Source organism: Arachis ipaensis, chromosome B2, assembly GCF_059453495.1.
Source record: "Arachis ipaensis isolate K30076 ecotype BB chromosome B2, ASM5945349v1, whole genome shotgun sequence".
In the NCBI taxonomy this organism is placed as follows: Eukaryota; Viridiplantae; Streptophyta; class Magnoliopsida; order Fabales; family Fabaceae; genus Arachis; species Arachis ipaensis.
The window spans coordinates 73,469,589-73,488,310 of record NC_142437.1 but is presented as its reverse complement, the minus strand read 5'-3'; the positions used below and the strand labels follow the sequence as shown (position 1 = coordinate 73,488,310).

The following is an 18,722-nucleotide window of genomic DNA, read 5'->3' as shown; positions in this document are numbered from 1 at the left end:
ATATGTTGTTGAGTGATTTTAGGCATTAGAAGGATAGAATGGCTTGAAGAAATGAAGAAAAAGCATGTAAAAGTGGAGAAATCATGAAGAAATGAAGTTTTAGAAATCTGTCCTGTTGCGTATACACATGCCTTCCACGTATGCATGACCTGGAATTTCGCCAATTTGCGTATACGAATTCCTTCCACATACACGTGACTGCCAGCACGTGATTTACTTAAGTAAACACGTGGGTCACGATTTCAGGGAAATTTTGGACCCAATCTAGCCCATTTCTAAAGTATTTCATGCAATTCTCAAGGAAAATCAAAGGGAGAGCAATTAGGTTTAGTTTAAAATCATGTTTTAGATTATATTCTAGAGACAGAGGCTCTCTCTTCTCTCTAGAATTAGGATAGATTTAGGTTAAATCCATCTTAGATTTAGGTTTTAATTCTTGTTTTGATCTAGTTTCATTTACTTTTCCTTGTTGAATTATCCTAATTCTCTTAGTTCTCTTGTTAATTTCTCTATTTTGTTACTTTTATGTTTATGAACTCTTGTTGATTTTGATTTCTATTAATGCAATTTGATGTTTTCATGTTTATTGATGTTTAATTGAGTTGTTATTATTGTTATCTTGTATTTGGTAGCTATAGATTTTATTATTATTGTAATTTTATCATACTTTTATTTTATGCCTTCCAAGTATTTGATAAAATACTTGGTTTGGTTTTAGAGTAGATTTTAGTACTCTTGACTTGAGATTGAGGACTTAGGTTCCTTGATGTCGTTGGTGTCTAGTGTCATTGGTAATTTAGGGTTGTTAGTTGGTTTTAGGATCAATTATATCCACCTGACTTTACCCTCCGATGTTAGAGGATAACTAAGTGGAATTAACCCTTTGTAATTACCATGTTGTGGTCAATGATCTAGGATAGAAAAACTTGACTCTTAATCCTTATCATGAGTGTTTTTTAGCATTTATGGTTCCTTAGTTGTAGCTTTACTTTCTTGTCCCTCGTACTAAAAACCCCCCGAAATTCTCATAACCAATAATATGCACATTTTCCTGCAATTCCTTTAAGAGACAACCTGAGGTTTAAATACTCTCGGTTTTTATTGGTTTGACTTAAGTGACAAACAAATTAAACTTTGATTGAGAGTTATCTGTTGGTTTAGATCTATACTTCAACGGAATTATATCTCAACGGAATTATTTTATCAGTTTTATCAACTATTGTTTAAGTGTGGGGGAATTGATGACTCTGTATTTGATGATAAATTTTGGCTTGAATTGAGTGGATTTCATCATATAAACTCACATTTATTTACTTGAATAGCATACTTTTATGATATTATCTCAATTGCACGTAGTTGTGAAAACATGCTTTTTTGTGCTTTAATTAATCAATTTTTTATTTTTTTATGTCATTCGATGTCGTGATCAATTTTGTTTAAGTATTTCAAGGTTAAGGTGTTTCAATGGCTTCAAAAGAATAAAAAAGAATGGAGCAAAGAAGTGAATTTGGGAAGCAATTTGGATTGGAGTTTGCTGAAGTCTCGCGTAGGCGAAATTATTTCGCATGAGCGAGTTTCTCGCTTGGGCGAGCATTCCTCACGTGGATGAGTGTCTCGCCTGAGCAGCAAAACCGCGCGTGAGCGAGAAAATTCCGCGTGCGCGAAAATCCTCCACATGCTGGGTTTAATGAAACACGTGCATCTTTGTTTTTGGCTTCCAAAAGGCCCCCAATTGCTATATTCTGATGTATTTTGAGTGCAAAAGGGATGGAGAAGGAGGACACACGCACATCATTTTAGTTTAGTTTTATCATATTTTAGGTTAGATTTTTAGAGAGAGACTCTCTCTTCTCTCTAGAATTTAGGATTTTTAGTTTAAATTCCTCTTAGATTTAGGTTTTGATACTTGTTTTAATTTTGTTTCCTTTACTTTTTCTTATTCCATTGCTTTATTTTTCTTAGTTTCTCTTTTTAATTTCTCAAATTTGTCATTTTTAGATTTATGAACAATCTTGTTAATTTTGATCTCTATTAATGCAATTTGATATTTTTATGTTTATTGATGTTTATTTGAGTTATTATTAGTTTCTTGTAATTCATAGTTATAGATTTTATTATATTTGTAATTTAAAATATTTTTATTTTTATGCACACCAAGTGTTTGATAAAATACTTGGCTTAGTTTTAGTGTAGTTTTTCACACTCTTGCTTTGGAATTGAGGACTTAGGTGACCTTAAGTTATTGATGTTCATTCTTGATTGTGACTAGGATTGTTAGTTGGTTTAGTTTCCACTAACGCTAGTTTTTCACTAAGTTAATTAGTGAGTTGGTTAGGATTTGTGGATTGAGATCAATTATGCCTATTTGACTTATCCTCGATGTAGGGTTGACGAAATGGAATTAATTCTTCACAATTGCCATGTTTGTGGTCAATGATTAAGATAGGAACCCCTGAACCTCAACCCTTGCCAAGAGACTCTTTTTGCCATTTGAATTATCTTTTCTTTGGTTAATTGTTTTGAGTTTAGTTCCTTGCATACTTATTTACTTTCTTGGCTTTTAATTTTCTTGCCAATTGCTATCACAACCCTTTTTTCTCATAGCTAATAATTGAGCACTTAATTACAATTTCTAGGGAGAATGACCCGAGATTTAATACTCTCGTTTTTTATTGGTTGGCATTGTGACAACCTTTTAAATTTTGATTGAGAGTTGTTTATCGGTCTAGACTATGCTTGCAACAAAATTCTATTTTGTGAAATTCTAGATCGACGTTAATCTCCACATCAAGTGCCCAGTACTTTGGAGTTGAGTGGCGCTGGGCACCACTTTTGGGAGTTGGACACTAACTCATTGCAGCCTTCTCAGGGCACGAAGGCGCCGGGCTTTGGTTTGGCACCCAATTGGGTGCTGGGCTTGGAGAACAGGGTGCCAAGCTTGGAGATTGGGCGTTGGGCGCCGATGCTTGGAGTTGGGTGCTTGTTCCTGGCACTGGACTCCCCTATGCTAGTGTTGGGCTTGGCTGTTTGAAGCCTGGCACCATCCTTGTATTTTTTTTTTCTGGAAGTGCACTTGTGCTTTCTTATAAATTTTATCCTAATTTACTTAAACATGTCCTAAAAACATAATTATTATAAAACAACTCCAAACATATGATTAGTCATAAAAGCTGCACTAAAAATATAAGAACTTTGATTTAAACCTTAAAAAACTATTTAAAAAGAAACCTAAAAACAACTAAAAATGCCTAGACATCACCTTTGCTCTTCATGAGAAAGTCCAATAACACCATCAACATTACTATTCCATTCTCTCATTTCTTTTGTGATGTTATTTTTCTTTTTTGAAACGTTTCATATTGCAATTACTTTTATTTATTGTGGTATCACTTCCGACTAAGATATTTTTCACTTAACTACTACCAGTAAAAATTTTTTTGAAAAATAATCTTATTAATAATTTGTGGAGTTTAAAAATTAAATTATTTAAAAAACTTTTCAATAGAAAATTGTATTGTTCCAAAATAATAATATTAGAGGATGAAATATCTCTTTTTTTTGTGAAGAAATTTTTTTTTTGTTTTTCATAAAAATAAACAGAAATTGAATTAAAAATTTACTCTTATTAATATAAGATTCACATTTTATTAATGTTATTCAATAACGAATAAATAAAAATTTATTTAAATACTTTATGAACATGCAAAAATTCTTTTTTATTATTCTTTAACAAATGTGTAAATTATCTTCAGTATAGCTAATATAAGTCTTCTTTATAAAGGAAGAGATCGAAAAGTGCTTTGTGTTATGTTTTAATACAAAAACAATAAACACTCAAAATTAACTATCAAATCAATTACAAAGTAATCTAATTTCATATTTATAAACAGATTTCATAATCAATATAAATCTAGTTTATATATTTCTATGAAAATGTTTTCTTGCTTGCATCCTTTATGCAACGTTTGAATAAAGTTTGATTATTTTGATAACTGACTAATTTATTAGAAAAACAAAACAAATATAAATATACACAAGGGACTAATAATCTTTGATATTTATGAACAATTTTGTTTTTCATATTTTATGAAATCGGTATCCTTATTATATTTTAACAACAGCAATCAATTACATACTCTGGAAGAATCTCCACCATAAGTTTTTCTTCATTCTAGTGCTAAAACTCAAAACGATTAGGGATACACGGATAGTTACATTTTGTCTAATACTCAAATAATTATTCGATATTACCAGTGCTTTGAGTATTAATGAATTTCATTTACGTCAAATGAAAACAATAGTTAATTTTATTTTATTTGATAATATATATAGAATATAAAGTAGGGATCTATCCATGTGCAATGCAACGTGGATATAAACAAGAGAGGTTGCAGATTATATTTTCTATTCCTCCAAATTATAATGTCAACTAATTATTGGGGCCGGGGCTTTGTTGGAGGACAAGAGCCTCTGAATTAACTGCCATGAGGATCAGAGGGTTTGACTAAAAAATCATAATCAGAATATAAGAGAGAGAAGGCTTTGACTTCATTATTAAAACATGAAAAAATGTAATACAATATTCAATTGATGTGTGAAACAATATTCCTTACAACTGAAAAACCGTAACCAAATAAGCCTCATCTTCCTTTTTGCACAAAAAATAATAGCCAATTATTTTTCAAACAATGGGATTTTTCTTAAGGAGAGGGCTAATGTTTCTTGTTAGGGAAACTCTACATTATTATTATTTTTCAAACAGATCTCCATTTACTTAACCGAACACTACAGAAAATTATTCGAATAGCAACTGATTTATCAACCACTGATTTGCATATATCTTAGAAGTGTGACATGCATCTCCTGTGGCGTGCAGCGGCTGTTTTCTTCTTCTGTTTAGTTTCCTCCTTCCAGCTCTTGGCAATGTCATGAGACACACTAATGGCATCCAAAGAAGCACCGGAAAGGCCTCTCCTTGTGAACCCAACGGCATAAAGACCAGCCTTGCCTTTCCACCCATTCGGAAATGGGTCCTTTGGAACACCATCGTCTGAAAACATGTCATTTTCCTGAATAATGCACACCACATTACATGTTTAGTCCGTCAAATATTTAAATAAATTAAAAGCCTTTATTTTCTTGCTAGTTCTCTACGTGATTATCTATATTTATATTATATTATTAAACTTTGTGGGACGTTGAGTTAGTCTATTGATGTAAGATTCCATTTTTTTTAATTAAAAAAACTACATAAGCAACAAAAAATAACTCACTAAATTAATTACTGTATATTTAAATATAAATATATATTATTTTAATTAATTTTTATTTATAATTTATATTTTAACATATATTTATACAAAAAATTATTTAGTGACTGATTCTCAATATATATCAAATATAGTTGTTTTTTTTTATTTATTATAGTTATAAATTGATATCATAAATGTGAACAATAATAAAGATTCAAATTCCTTTAAACAAAATATTTTGGTAAAATAAAAATATAAATGATCTAATTATTGTTAAATTAAAATAGTGAAACTCTTGTGGAATATAAGTTATAAAATTAATGATATGCAAAATAATAATTACGCTAGAATAAATAAGTAAAAATTGAATGCTATTCATAGTTAATCTAAGGTGAAAACTCAGGTACAGTCAGACTTCATATGAAATTGATAGTTTAGAGCCGTAGATGAAAATTTTGTTAAATCAGCCAAATCATCTAATAATACTAAAGTGAGTGTACAAATTGAAAATATGGTGTAAATATCATTTCCCAAAAACGATTACTTCTCCTAAGAGAGGACCAATGTATCAGCTAGCAAATGCGTCTCAAGCATTTAGAAATCTTAAAGTACTTCTACGATAGAAGCTTCTTTTGTTTTTTTCAACCAAAATAGAAATTAGTCCTTTCTCTCTAAACAGAGCTAAAAGAATGTGTGGAGCTCAGAGTAATTAGGAAAAAAACAAAGAGCAACGAAAAGGCAAGAAAAGAACTAACCTTAAGCCATGATGGTACATTGCTGCGGTAACCAGTAGCAAGAACAACGGAGTCAATTTCTAGAATCTTGCCATCCACAAGTTCCACTTTCCCTTGCCAGAATCTCTTGATTCCAGGTACAACTTTGATCTGACCTGATCTAATTTTCTTGAGTGCTCCAATGTCCAATACAGGAGTCTTCCCGGCAGTGTTCTTGAGCTCTAAAGGTCCTACAGAAGGCCGTTTTAGACCGTACTTTTTGACGTTTCCGAGGATCAAACTGGCCAGAATTAGCAGTATCTTGTCAACCATCCATAGTGGTAGCCGTTTCATCAACATTATTGCAAGTTCAAAAGTTGACTTTCCAAAAACTTCTCTTGGCAACACATGAACCTGATCATCAAAAGCAAAATAAATATTATGCTTCTAGTGCTGATTTTGTAAAAGAAGTGAAAACAAAAAAGCCTTGGAATAACTTGTCTATGTGTATCTCAACATCACGGATTCTATCTGTGAAAACAGCCATTGATGTAATTTTCAGAATCCTTGTGCATCAGGTTGCTTTTTTTTTTAAAGCATTTTTTGATAAAATATGAAAACGAAAAGAGAAGCCAAAATACAGTGTAAGCAGACTCACCGAGCTTCGAACAACCATGGATGGAGTTGCATTGTGGTTACAAAGATCAAGGGAAACTTCCATGCCGGAATTTCCACACCCAACAACAAGCACTTTCTGTCCTTTATAACTCTCCCCAGATTTGTAATCACAAGCATGCATGACATTGCCACCAAACTCATCCAACCCTTCAAATTCAGGTACAACTCTCTCTGCATTTTCGCCGGTGGCAACAATAAGCCACCGGCAAATGTACTCAACTTCACTGGAACCAGAGTGGCTTTTCCTAATGGTCTTAACCCTCCACAATCCAAAGGTCTCATCATACTTAGCAGACTGAACTGTTTCATTGAATTGTGGGGTTATGTTAAAGTGGTTAGCGTAGGATTCAAGGTACTTAATGAACTGAAATTTTGTAGGATATTCAGGGAAGTCTTCAGGGAAGGGTAAATTCGGTAACTGGCAGAATTGCTTGGGAAGGTGTAACTTGAGGCGATCATAGGTACGGTTTTGCCAAAGAGAGGCAATGCAATTAGCTCTCTCAAGAATGATGAAAGGGACGCCTTGGTCCTTCAGACCTGCTGCGACTGCGAGGCCTGAAGGACCGGCCCCAACTATTACTGGTCCGTTTACCCATACACATCTTCGTGTGAAGAGGTCCTCAGGGTTGAAACTTTGGACCATTGGTGGCATGTTGAGACAAATGTTATGCATATTTCTCTAATTGACTTTTGCTGAAAGATGAAACACAGAGAGAAAGAGAGAGAATGAATTGAGGAGTGGAGGAAAAGGGAGAAGTGAGGGTATAAATAGTGAAGGGTGTTGGAGCGTCAGAGCTTGCATGTGATGTCATTTTTCAAATGGTTCTCAAATGATAAGCTTGTGGCCGCATCCTTTGTTTATTATGCAATAAGTAATTATATTGTGTTGTATTTGATTTTTAATTTAATTTCAAAAGCTAACTGATGAATCTCCATAATCATGCATATTAATAATGGATCGTTAACAAACTAATAAAATTATTATTGTAACTTGGTGTTACAATGCGAGTGAATTAGAAACCATGTGAACTTCAATTCAAATACTAGGTATATATTGAATGATTATTGAAGTCATTCATTTGAGATGAGGTCACTTGCCACAAGCGATTCTTTTGATAAAGTATACTAATAAGAGTTGGTTTCATGTATAAGTAATTTAAGTTTTATACATGAGTCAAATTAGTCTTTTATATTTTAATTGAATCAAATTGATTCACAAATGATATTTAATTTTAATACATTGTCAATGTAAAATAATTTTTCATATAATAAATAATATACTGTTACATTATAGAAAAAAACTGATGAACCTTCATGAATCTTGCAATAACTTGTTTTTCAAGAAATACAGAGAAGACATGTTTTCTCTAAGAACTGACGGAGAAGAAAACTAAAACTGAATTTTACTTATCGTGTATGAATAAAATGCTGAGAAACAAAAGGTATATATATATATATATACTACAATGTTGCAGCAGCTGCATAGTCTAAGCATAACTAACTTTCTAACCAAACTCTAACTTCTTAATCACGACTCTTCTCGATCTTGATCTTTAATATTTTCAACAACTTTAGTAAAAATAACTATTTTTTATATTAACGGCATGAATAATCATAAAAAAATGTAATTAGATGACTGTATAAAATATTTTACATTGTTAGAGCATCAAAATTTAAAAAAAAATTATAGACTAATCTAATGCAAGTTAATTAATTTGGAAGATCAATTTGATTCATATGATGAAATTACTTTTCCAGAAACTCTAAAGAACCATAGTTTTTAGTAATTTTAGCCATTATTTGACCGTACAAATATTAAATTGACTTAAATAAATAAATTTTACAAATTTATGTGTGCAAATTTAAAAAAATTTGAGTACAAATAATATTGATTTATGTATGCAAAAATAAATATAGGTGCAAATTATATGTTTCTTATGTGCAAACACCTACAAATATAGGACAAACTATTGTTACCAAATATTGGTTGAAAATAATAATATTTGCTATCACGTAACATTGCTGATTACTTTTATTTGTAATTAATTTAGCATCAAATAAGGTTTCAAAATTTATTTTTATGATTAATAAAATATCAACTATATTAGGTATACATACAAAATTAATTAGAAAATTAATTATTGGTATAAAATATATGTTAAAATACAAAATATATATTAAAAATAAATCAAACAATATATGCAAATATATAAAATTGAGTTAGTAACTAATTTTTTTGTTTAGAATTTTTGTAAAAAAAGAAACATAAAAGGGGAAAAAGGAAGAATGTTCAAAAATGGAGCTAAGTATTAACCAGTTAAGCAATGCACTTTACATGGAAGATTCATTCAACAGTTTTCTGAAGCGCACATGGTTAAAAGAAACCAACCGTTTTCATGTGGTTGCTGTTTCAAATCCCAAGATAACTGCCTATAAAAAAAAGAGGTCCAAACTATACATAGTTTTTGCTGTCACATAAGCTTTTTAAATCATCCATATTCTCCCATCCATCATGCGGATGCATTGAACAAGACTTACATTTTAGTTGTATTTAGTTGCTTATCATCATAAAATATCAACTTAATTACATCCAAAATACTAGACATTAAGAATTCAATAATTACAAATAAGAGGTAATGACCAAATCAGTACTCAAAAGATTCAAACGCTGACATTTTGGTACCTCATTATTGTTATTGACAAAATGGTCCTTACAAAATTTTTAAATTTGACAAGCGTACCCACGAGTTCGCCGGAGCACATCTCTGACAAGTATAGTGCTGACATGGCCATTACATTTTGATGACATGGCAACCCCCCCAACCCACCCTACTTCCTTTCTTCCTTTCCAACGCACTTCTCCTTCTCCTTCCCCCTCCCCAACGCACTCCCCCCTTCCCCTTTCCGAATGCACTCTCCCCCCTCCCCAGTCCTAATCCTTCCCTCCCCCTTCCTAACCCTAATCTCCCATCCCCAACGCACTTCCCTCCTCCTTAATAAAAATCTCCCTTTCTGAACCCTAATTCCCTTCCTTTGCCCCTTTGAATTCTAATCCCCTTCCCAACACAGTGTCTCACACTCTCAATTCACTTTCCCCCAAAACAGCAGTGGAGCTCAACCTTCTCAGTCTTAAAGAGCTAGTGTCATCGACACCGCACTGTCGCCATCTCGTCGTCGGGTCTTCTGTGTCCGCCAGTGTCGTCTATCTCCTTCGTGGCATTGCATTGTCTGTGCGCCTCCACTGTTGTCGCCTTCACTGCTTGAATCTGCTTGCTGCTAGCCCCCAGTCGCTGCCATGCCTCCTCTGTATGGGTTCCATCTTGGCTCCATCGTGCCCTCTCTGTGTCTGGTGTTCTTCTTCTATTCTTGCTTTGGTGGTGTTGTATTAAGTTTTATTTTATTTTATTTTATTTTGATTATTGTATATGAATTTGTTTGTTTTCTCTGAGTTTTATTGTTATTAATTTTTTTGAATGATAATTTAACCTAAAAATTGGGACAATTCATGATTTGGGGCAATTCTGTTGATGTTGAGGTTGTTGTTGCTGTGAATGGTGGTGTTGAGGGAGGGAGAGGGGAGTGTGCGTTGGGGAAGGGGGAGTGGTGGAGATTATTATTGCTGTTGATATTAAGGCTATTGTTACTGCAAGTGGTGGGGTTGAGGGAGGGAGGGGTAGTGTGTGTTGGAGAGGGAGAGTGGTGGAGGTTATTGTTGCTGTTGATGTTAAAGTTGTTGTTGTGAATGGTGGTGTTGAGGGAGAAAGGGGAAGTGTACGTTAGGGAATGGGCTGTGATACGGCGGGGACTACGATGGGGAAGAAGTGTGCGTTGGGGACGGGACTGCGACAGGGAGGGAGAGGGAAGGGGAGGGAGTATGCGTTGGGGAGGGAACTTTGGGGATGGTTTGCCAAATCACCAAAATATGGTGGCCACATTAGCATTGTGCTTGCCGGAAATTTGCTCCGGCGAGCTTGGAGGCACGCTTGTCAAATTTTAAAATCTTTTAAGGATCATTTTGTTAATAATAATAGTGAGGTACCAAAATGTCAGCGTTTGAATCTTTCGAGTACTGATTTGGTCATTACCTCTTACAAATAAATATAGAGTTTAGTTATTATATGTTGTCATTAAAAATATCCGTTTAGATTACGATTAAAAAAATGTTTTTAATATATTTATTTTATATTTACTAACAAAATATATTTCAAATTTTTTATTACATGTTAGCTAAATCTAAATATATAATACTTTGATAGGATGCTGCCACATGTTTCTCAGCAGGCGAAAGTTTAGATTAGCTACGGTATTTTTTTGAGGCCAGTTTTCATAATTGTGGAGTTGAAAGTGAATGTTCATGCCTGCTTTTCTAATTTTTGAGAAGCATCTAGAATATTTTATTATCGAAGAAGTTCTTCTCTGAGTACTAATTAATTTGCTATCCAATTTTGGTGCTCGAGTGGTCTGGTCCATCATGTGTTTTCACAAAGGAACACGTGATTGATTGCTTTTTTTTCCTTCAATGTGGGTTATTTAGATAACCAAAAATGAGGCCATATTTGAGAATTAAGGACAGTTTTAATAATATTACAGTGGAGCAGACTCACTACTTTTAGATGTCTATTAATTGCTTATGACATTGGATACCAGACTTAAGGTGTTGGTGTTTTTGTTACACATACTTTCATCATTTAGCATCTTTGTTTTATGATGTTGAGTTCACATCTGAATTATATTGTTGATACTTGGAAAATACAATATTGACATGCTCAATCACTGAAATGTGCTGGCTTCACAATTAACACTCAAGTGACGCAACAAGTCGACATAGCCCTTTGTTGCAAACCCATCCTGAAATGTCCATTTCCAATTTTCCATTATTGATCTATGCATAACACATATATATTGAGACAGAACAACCAAGAATAAGAACATGGAGAAAAGGCAATGCCATTCTGATGAACATATGTTATCTTGACACCTTAAAGATTTGTTTTTCTCTAGAAGGTTCAAAAGATTATGATTTTAATTGTCCAAGTTTTAAAATGGACATCTGGTTTATTTCCTTGTGAAAAATCGTTTGCACAATAAGAAAAATGTTAAATATTGTCGAATTTAGTATTACACGTTAATGGCGGTTTTATCGTCAAATTTATCGGTAGCGTAGGCATCAAATTCGTCGGGTGAAAGTATTACCGGCGGATTTTGGTTTCCAATGGTAAATTCGCCCATAATAATTTGAGAAAAAAAATAAAAAAAAAATAGATGTGAAAGGTAGGGGTGGATTTACTGGCGGATTTATTTAGTGGACGTTACTTTTTAACGAACTTAAATGCGTTACTGTCGAATTTATCCGTTGGTAAATTCGATGGTAAGGATGCGCTAAATTCAAAATACACGGCCCTCCTCCTCACTTTCGAATACCCCTTCTCTCTCCACCACTCTCCTCTCTCTTTCTCTTTTCTCTCTCTACCATTGACAACCTCATTCGGTTACCCTCCGCTAGCGCCAACCACCTCCATTCTCCTCCTGTATGGACTCGACTTGATTTTATTTTGTCGCCTGAAACAGAGCTGCTTTGTTTGTCTCTGTCACCATTAGAGTCGTTGTCGTTGTTGTTCCCTCTATTGTCGGAGCTACGTCTCTCCCCCCTCCCCCTCCTTTAGGTAGGTTGCTCTCGTCCCTCTTCCTATTCAATCCACGTTTTTATTTCAATTTAAATGAAAATATCCTAACCTCTTTTTGAACCTTAACCCTACTTCTTCCACTCCTCAAACATGGAGTCTCCGATTTCACTTTCAATACTTACAAACTGGTACTTTTGATTTCGTTTTCAACTCTAAATTTTAATAAGTTAATTAATTTTTATTTGGATTGGTCTTATTAGTGGGGTTGGAGGTGCCGTGCAAAATTGGTTGTGCGTGGCTGTTCATTGGACCCTCTCATTGGTCTCTCTGAAGAGGTTACTCAAGATGTAATTGGCATTCCAGAGTGCAAAGATGCATAATTCAGTTATTTTCTTCACATGATTCAATTTTATTAACGCGTGTTTGTGTTCTTTCTTTATTATTATAAATAATAAATTTTATTTTAGTGTTCTTATTCTTTGACATGAAATTATTCTAAGTAAGTTTTCTGTGTGTTGTGATTTTTTGTGCAGCTCATTATCCTAATCTTAATGCTACTTGATGCATGAGCATCATTTGATAGTTTTCTTGTTAATTATATCAATGATGATAATGATTCTTCACTATTTCTTCACTACTTCTCTTATATGTTTTGTAGGAGATTAGTGAAGATTTGCTTTATAAAAGAAAAAAACTAGAGAAGAAAAAACAGAGGAGGAGGACACAAGCAGAGACGTGGCACGTAGGGGAGCAACGTCCCATGTTGGGCCAACCTCCAGAGACCACAACTTTCTCCTCAATGAAGACGCCGCACGTGTGGGAGCTCACATCCCAACTTCTTCCTCAATGACCCTGAATTTATTACAATCACATAATAAATGGATATGATGAATGCCTGTCCTATTGGATGTGATACCACTCATTGGTTCAACTGCTAATCAGACACATCCTTTCGGATGTTGCCTTTTTGCCATGCCCCTAGGATATAGTGTCTGATAAACCCATATTTTATGATATATATTGTGCTCAATTTAAGTGATTTATTCAACCCTTCACCCACTTATTTATGTAAATTGCATGGTTTTACTTTCCCTTCCTTATTATGTGATATATGTGAAAAACATGTTTCCTATGCTTTAAAATAATTATTTTAATTACCTTTTATTACCATTCGATGCCATGATTTGTGTGTTGAGTAGTTTCAGATCTTCTAAGGCAAGGAATGACTTAAAGGATGGAAAGGAAACATACAAAAATGGAAGGAAAGCACAAAATGGAGTTTTTGAAGAAACTGGCAGCGACGCGAACGCATGGACGACGCGGTCGCATGCCTAGCGCAAAAAGGGCAGCGACGCGAACGCGTGACTGACGCGGACGCGAACCTTAAGCAGAACGCAGATGACGCATACGCGTGACCGAAGCGGACGCGTGACAGACGCCACGCACCAGAAACTGCAGAAAACGCTCCCAGCGATTTCTGAAACCCTTTTTGGCCCAGATCCAAGTCCAGAAGGCACAAATTAGAGGTTATAAAGTGGGGGAATGCATCCATTAATAAGGAGGGCCTTGAATTATTTACTTTTCATAGTTTAGATGTAGTTTTTAGAGAGAGAGGTTCTCTCCTCTCTCTTAGGTTTTAGGATTAGGATTCCTCTTAAGGATTTAGAATTTCAACTCTTCATCAGGTTCAGTATTTCTTTTACTTTATATTTCTCTTTTACTTTCAGATACTTTAATGCTATCCTTTAATTACTTATGTTGCCAGATTGGCTTATGAATTCTTTATGTTTAGATTGATTTTCTCTTATTTAATGCAATTGAGGTATTTCAGATCTAAGATTCTTATTTAGCTTTTTACATTATTGGCTTTAATTGATTAACTGGAAGCTCTTGAGTTATCAACTATCCGTGATTGGTTGTTATGTCGGCTAATTGACTGGTATTCCACTAACTCTAGTCTTTCCTTAGGAGTTGGCTAGGACTTGGGAATCTAACTAATTAGTTTACTTGACTTTCCCTTGCTTTCATAAGGGTTAACTAAGTGGGATTAACTTCCATTCTCATAGGAGTAATTAGGATAGGACTTCCGAACTTTCATACCTTACCAAGAGTTTATTTTACAGTTATTTATTTATTTTATTTGTCATTTAAATTACTTGTCCCTTACTTTCAAAACCCCCCAATTTATAAAACTCATAACCATTAATAAGAACATACCTCCTTGCAGTTTCTTGAGAAGACGACCCGAGGTTTAAATACTTCGGTTATCAATTTTAAAGGGGTTTGTTACTTGTGACAACCAAAACATTTGTACAAAAAGATTTTCTGTTGGTTTAGAAGCTATACTTACAACGCGATCATATTTTTATATTTCTTTACCGATAGAAAAACCGATCGTCAAAATGGCGCCGTTGCCGGGGAGCTGCAAACGTGTGCCTTATTATTGGTTATTGTAAATATTTTTCTTTTACTTGTTTATTTGTTTTTGTTTTCTCCTTTTATTTCCATTAGCTACTATGAATTCTCACCCCTCTCGCTTTGACTTTGGTTCTAATATTGTTGAAGGGAACGAAAGCTATAGCAGGAACATGCATCAAGGTCAGAGCAATCAAAGATGGATGGAGCCAAGAGGATCTGATCAACCCTTTAGGCAACAACACCCTCCAAGATATCATGGACGAGGACCAATACAATGCATACCAAGCTAACAGACATGGTGGACCCCCTTGTAATTACCGACAAGTCCCACCCTGTGCTTATAGACCATCCTCTCAACGTAGCTTTGAACCACCACACTCACAAGTTCCTTTTCACCATTCACCACTGTATGACCCTTATCCACCACAATCCCAATCCAATTACTCCCAAGAACCACCACATTATTATTTTAAACCCTCTCCCCCAACCAATGAACCCTCATACCCACCCCAACCTCCAATGAATGACAAACTTCGTGTTCTTCTTCAAGGGCAAGCAAGGATACAAAAGGGTGTACTGGAACTCACTACATCCTTAACTGAGGTAGTAAATATAATAGCCTCTCGACATCTGAGAACTCAAAGTACTCCCATCGCTACATGTGGAGAATCAAAGGATGAGCGTAGCATGAAGGAAATACTAGAAACTTCGGTGGACAATGAGGAGCATGGCTTTGTATTGGAACAAGTAGAGGAAGCCATGATAGCTGTAGAGGAAGAAGTGGTTGACGGTTTAGAAGATGCTGAACCTCCATGGGAATCAGGAACTGTAAAGGATTCCGCTGAGAAGTCCGAAATTAATGACAAAGAGGACAGTGCACAACCTCTAATGCATATACCTTGTGAAAAATTGGACGGAACAGACCAAGAAGTTGATTCCATGGGCAGTGATGATCATGAATCAAGCTCTCCTAGTCATGAACTCACATCCACAACTGAATTCCTTGAGCCTGAAGAACCTTATCCAAGTGAATACGAAGATGACGTCGAGGTAGATTTCTCTCAACCTCCAACGCATGACTTAAGTGATGAGGAAGACATAGAAGAGTTTGATCAGGGCGCAGTTGCAGTTGAAGAGTTTTGCAAAGAAGTGGAGGAATTCACAGAAGAATACAAGGGAGTAGAGCTTACAAAACCACTGAAAACACCTATCCCAAGGCCATTACCACCTAATACAAGCTTCAAGTGGGTACAATCCTTAACCTTTATCTTTACTTTTCCACTTGCATATGGTTTGCTTGAAACAGATGGCCAGCTTAGAGCTCTCTGCGGCTTTAAGAGTAAGAAGGAAATGGCTCGCACTCAGAGCTGGTGTACAAGATTCAATAAGGTTCCGCGCTTCGATTCGAAGTGCAAGGATTGGTATCAAGTTATATTGAATGGGTCTTGGAAGACGTTTGGTCATCTTAGTGAGAACACAATTTCTAAACCGCCTGGATGGAAAAATATAGATCAAGACAAAGGCGGATTTAAAAACGAAGTTTGGGATCCTGGAATCTATTCTGACATCCGTCACCCCGGGAACCTGAGAACCTGTTTGAAGCTGCTCAACAGCTTTACATGCCTAGTTTGGGACCCTGGAGGCTGTTGGCATTCCAAACATTGGTGGAGATTTCTGGATGAATTTAAGCATAAGCCACCATAACAGGAAGCTCATCCAATGTCCAATTTAAGGACTTTAACTAAAAGTGCTAGGTGGGAGACAACCCACCCTCGTATGGTCGTTTCTTTTTCAATTTTTATTTCGTATTGTTTGTTTTTATGTTATATTATTTTTATTGAACCTAGATGTTATTTGTAGCATTTGCATTAGCATTGCATACTGCATAATTGCATATTTGCATATAAAATTTTTTTTTGCACGACGCGTCCGCATCACCAGTGCATTAGGAAGAAAAGGAAAGTGAATAGAAAGTCACGCGAAAGCGTGGTTGGAGGCGTGCCTTTGGCACAAATTGTCCCATGCGACCGCATCGCTAAAGCGTTCGCGTCAGTTGCGAAAACTACCTCCCGCGCGTTCGCATCAATCACGAGGACGCGTGATCTGGAAATTGGAGTAAAAATCCAACGCCCAGAAATCCGGGCTGGAATCGTGTGGCTGGTGTACGTTTAGCACAAAACGGCCCACGCGTTCGCGTCCCTGACGCGAACGCGTCGCTTGCAAAACACCCATCCCACGCGAAAGCGTGAGCGACGCGTTCGCGTCGCGTGGATATTATGGCACCCCAATACATACAGAGAGTTGCGCTGAAACGACGCTGGAATTGTGCGTTTAGCACAATTTCCAGCGACGCGGTCGCGTGCCTCACGCGACCGCGTCATTCATCCTTTTACCCATTCCATGCGATCGCATCACTCACGCGATCGCGTCAACCCCATTCCACCCTAGCCACACGATCGCATGCTCCACGCGTTCGCGTTGATTCAAAATCCCTAACCCAACCACGCGAAACCCTATTCCCCCCTCGCATCACCATTCTCCTTCCCCAACCCCCTCTGCTCTCTCTTCCTCCTTCCTCTGCACCCATCACCACCGCCAACCACCCCTGACCGCTGCCCCAGCGCCAACCACCCAGATCCACCGCGATGCCCACCCTCCTTCTTCTTTCTCCCCTCCTTCTCTTTCCTTCTCTTCTCCCCCTCCGCCACTGCCCCCCACCACGGCCGAACCACCACCGCCCGCCCCCAGCACTGCCTCCCACCATCACAACCACCCTCCGCCCCACAACCCTCGAACCCTTCTTCCTTCCCCTCCCTGAACCCCAACCCTAACCCAGCCCCACCAAACCATCCCTGCCGCCACCACGGTTCGCCGCCGCGACGCCCTACGTCATCGCCGCGTTGCCGCCACTACCACCCCACTCCCACCATCTCTCTTAGTTCCATACTTGTGCCTCTAACCACCAGGTTCCGCCGAACGCCACTTTTCTTTCATTCGTAGTTAGTTGCATTTTTTTCGGTTTATGTTCAAAATTAGGCTAGTTAGAGATGCATGTTTGTAGTGGATTCTAGGTGGTTAGGTAGCCAGGATGTGGTTAGTGGATTTAGGCCTGATAATTGCGCTGTTCTTGCTCCTTGTTTTATCAATTTCACAATTCTGATTTTGCTGTGATGATCGTATTGTTCATATGCTGTTCTTCACTGTTTCTTGCTGCTTTTACACTGCCCTTTCATGTTCATATTACTTGTGTCTATTTGCAGCTTTATTTTAATTTATATGAACTATTCTGCTTGCTGTTTATTACCCGGGAACATCTAATTTTAGCCGGAATGCTGCCCAACTTTCTGCAAATTGTTTTGATTTTCATTCATGTTTTGGTTTTGACAATTTGAATTCTGCATTACTTAGCTTTTACCAAATCAATTCATGAATGCACGGGCCAGCATTCTTATTCCTTTCGATTTCCTGGTTGATAAATTGCACTATTGATAATTCGATTTTAATTTTTGCTATTTTTATATCTTTATGAATCATCATCAATAACCTCATATTTTTGAATATGAGTTGCCTAGTCTTTAAATTTATGAATTTCTTGTTACTTAGGAAACATTTATCAATGCCACTTCCTTTAACTTTCTTTCTCCGAACTTACTGCTTTCCACTTTTTCACTTTTTAACCACTTTTAACTTTCTAACTTCTCCCTTTGCCTTTTTACTAACTCCTTCAACTTTTTAACTCATGGCATGATTATTGTTTTTCCTAATTAACAGGTATTCTACTTATAATATATTTTGGATTGTGATTTCTCGTCTCAGCTTTTTAACTCCGAAACAATCCAAAATGCACAATTATTCAACTCATTTCATAATTCTACTGCTCTTTTGTCACTATGTGCTTATCTTGTTAATTGCCTACTTGTTTTCCTATTTTTATTCTTCAATTATATCCTAGATTTCTATTTTTCAGGATGTCTGACCCTCAGTGCAAGGGAAAAGGCAAAGCCACCACTGGTAAAAGGAAAAGAGGTGAATCTTCT

The 18,722-nt window shown here is 36.1% G+C and overlaps 1 protein-coding gene across 2 annotated transcripts; it reads right to left on the bottom strand.

The window, feature by feature from the left end:
• Positions 1-4,778: 4,778 nt before the first annotated feature.
• On the bottom strand, positions 4,779-15,785 carry YUC3 (YUCCA 3). Of its 2 annotated transcripts, XM_088504870.1 has the most exons (4): positions 15,766-15,785; positions 6,624-7,245; positions 6,008-6,379; positions 4,779-5,069 (listed from the first exon to the last, which is right to left on the bottom strand). In XM_088504870.1, the coding sequence occupies exons 1-4, from the start codon at positions 15,783-15,785 to the stop codon at positions 4,842-4,844; spliced, it is 1,242 nt and encodes a 413-aa protein (XP_088360996.1). In that variant the 3' UTR covers positions 4,779-4,841. The 2 variants fall into 2 exon arrangements, with proteins under 2 accessions (XP_088360996.1, XP_016169609.1); XM_016314123.3 differs by lacking the exon at positions 15,766-15,785 and having other exon boundaries at positions 6,624-7,316.
• Positions 15,786-18,722: the final 2,937 nt, after the last annotated feature.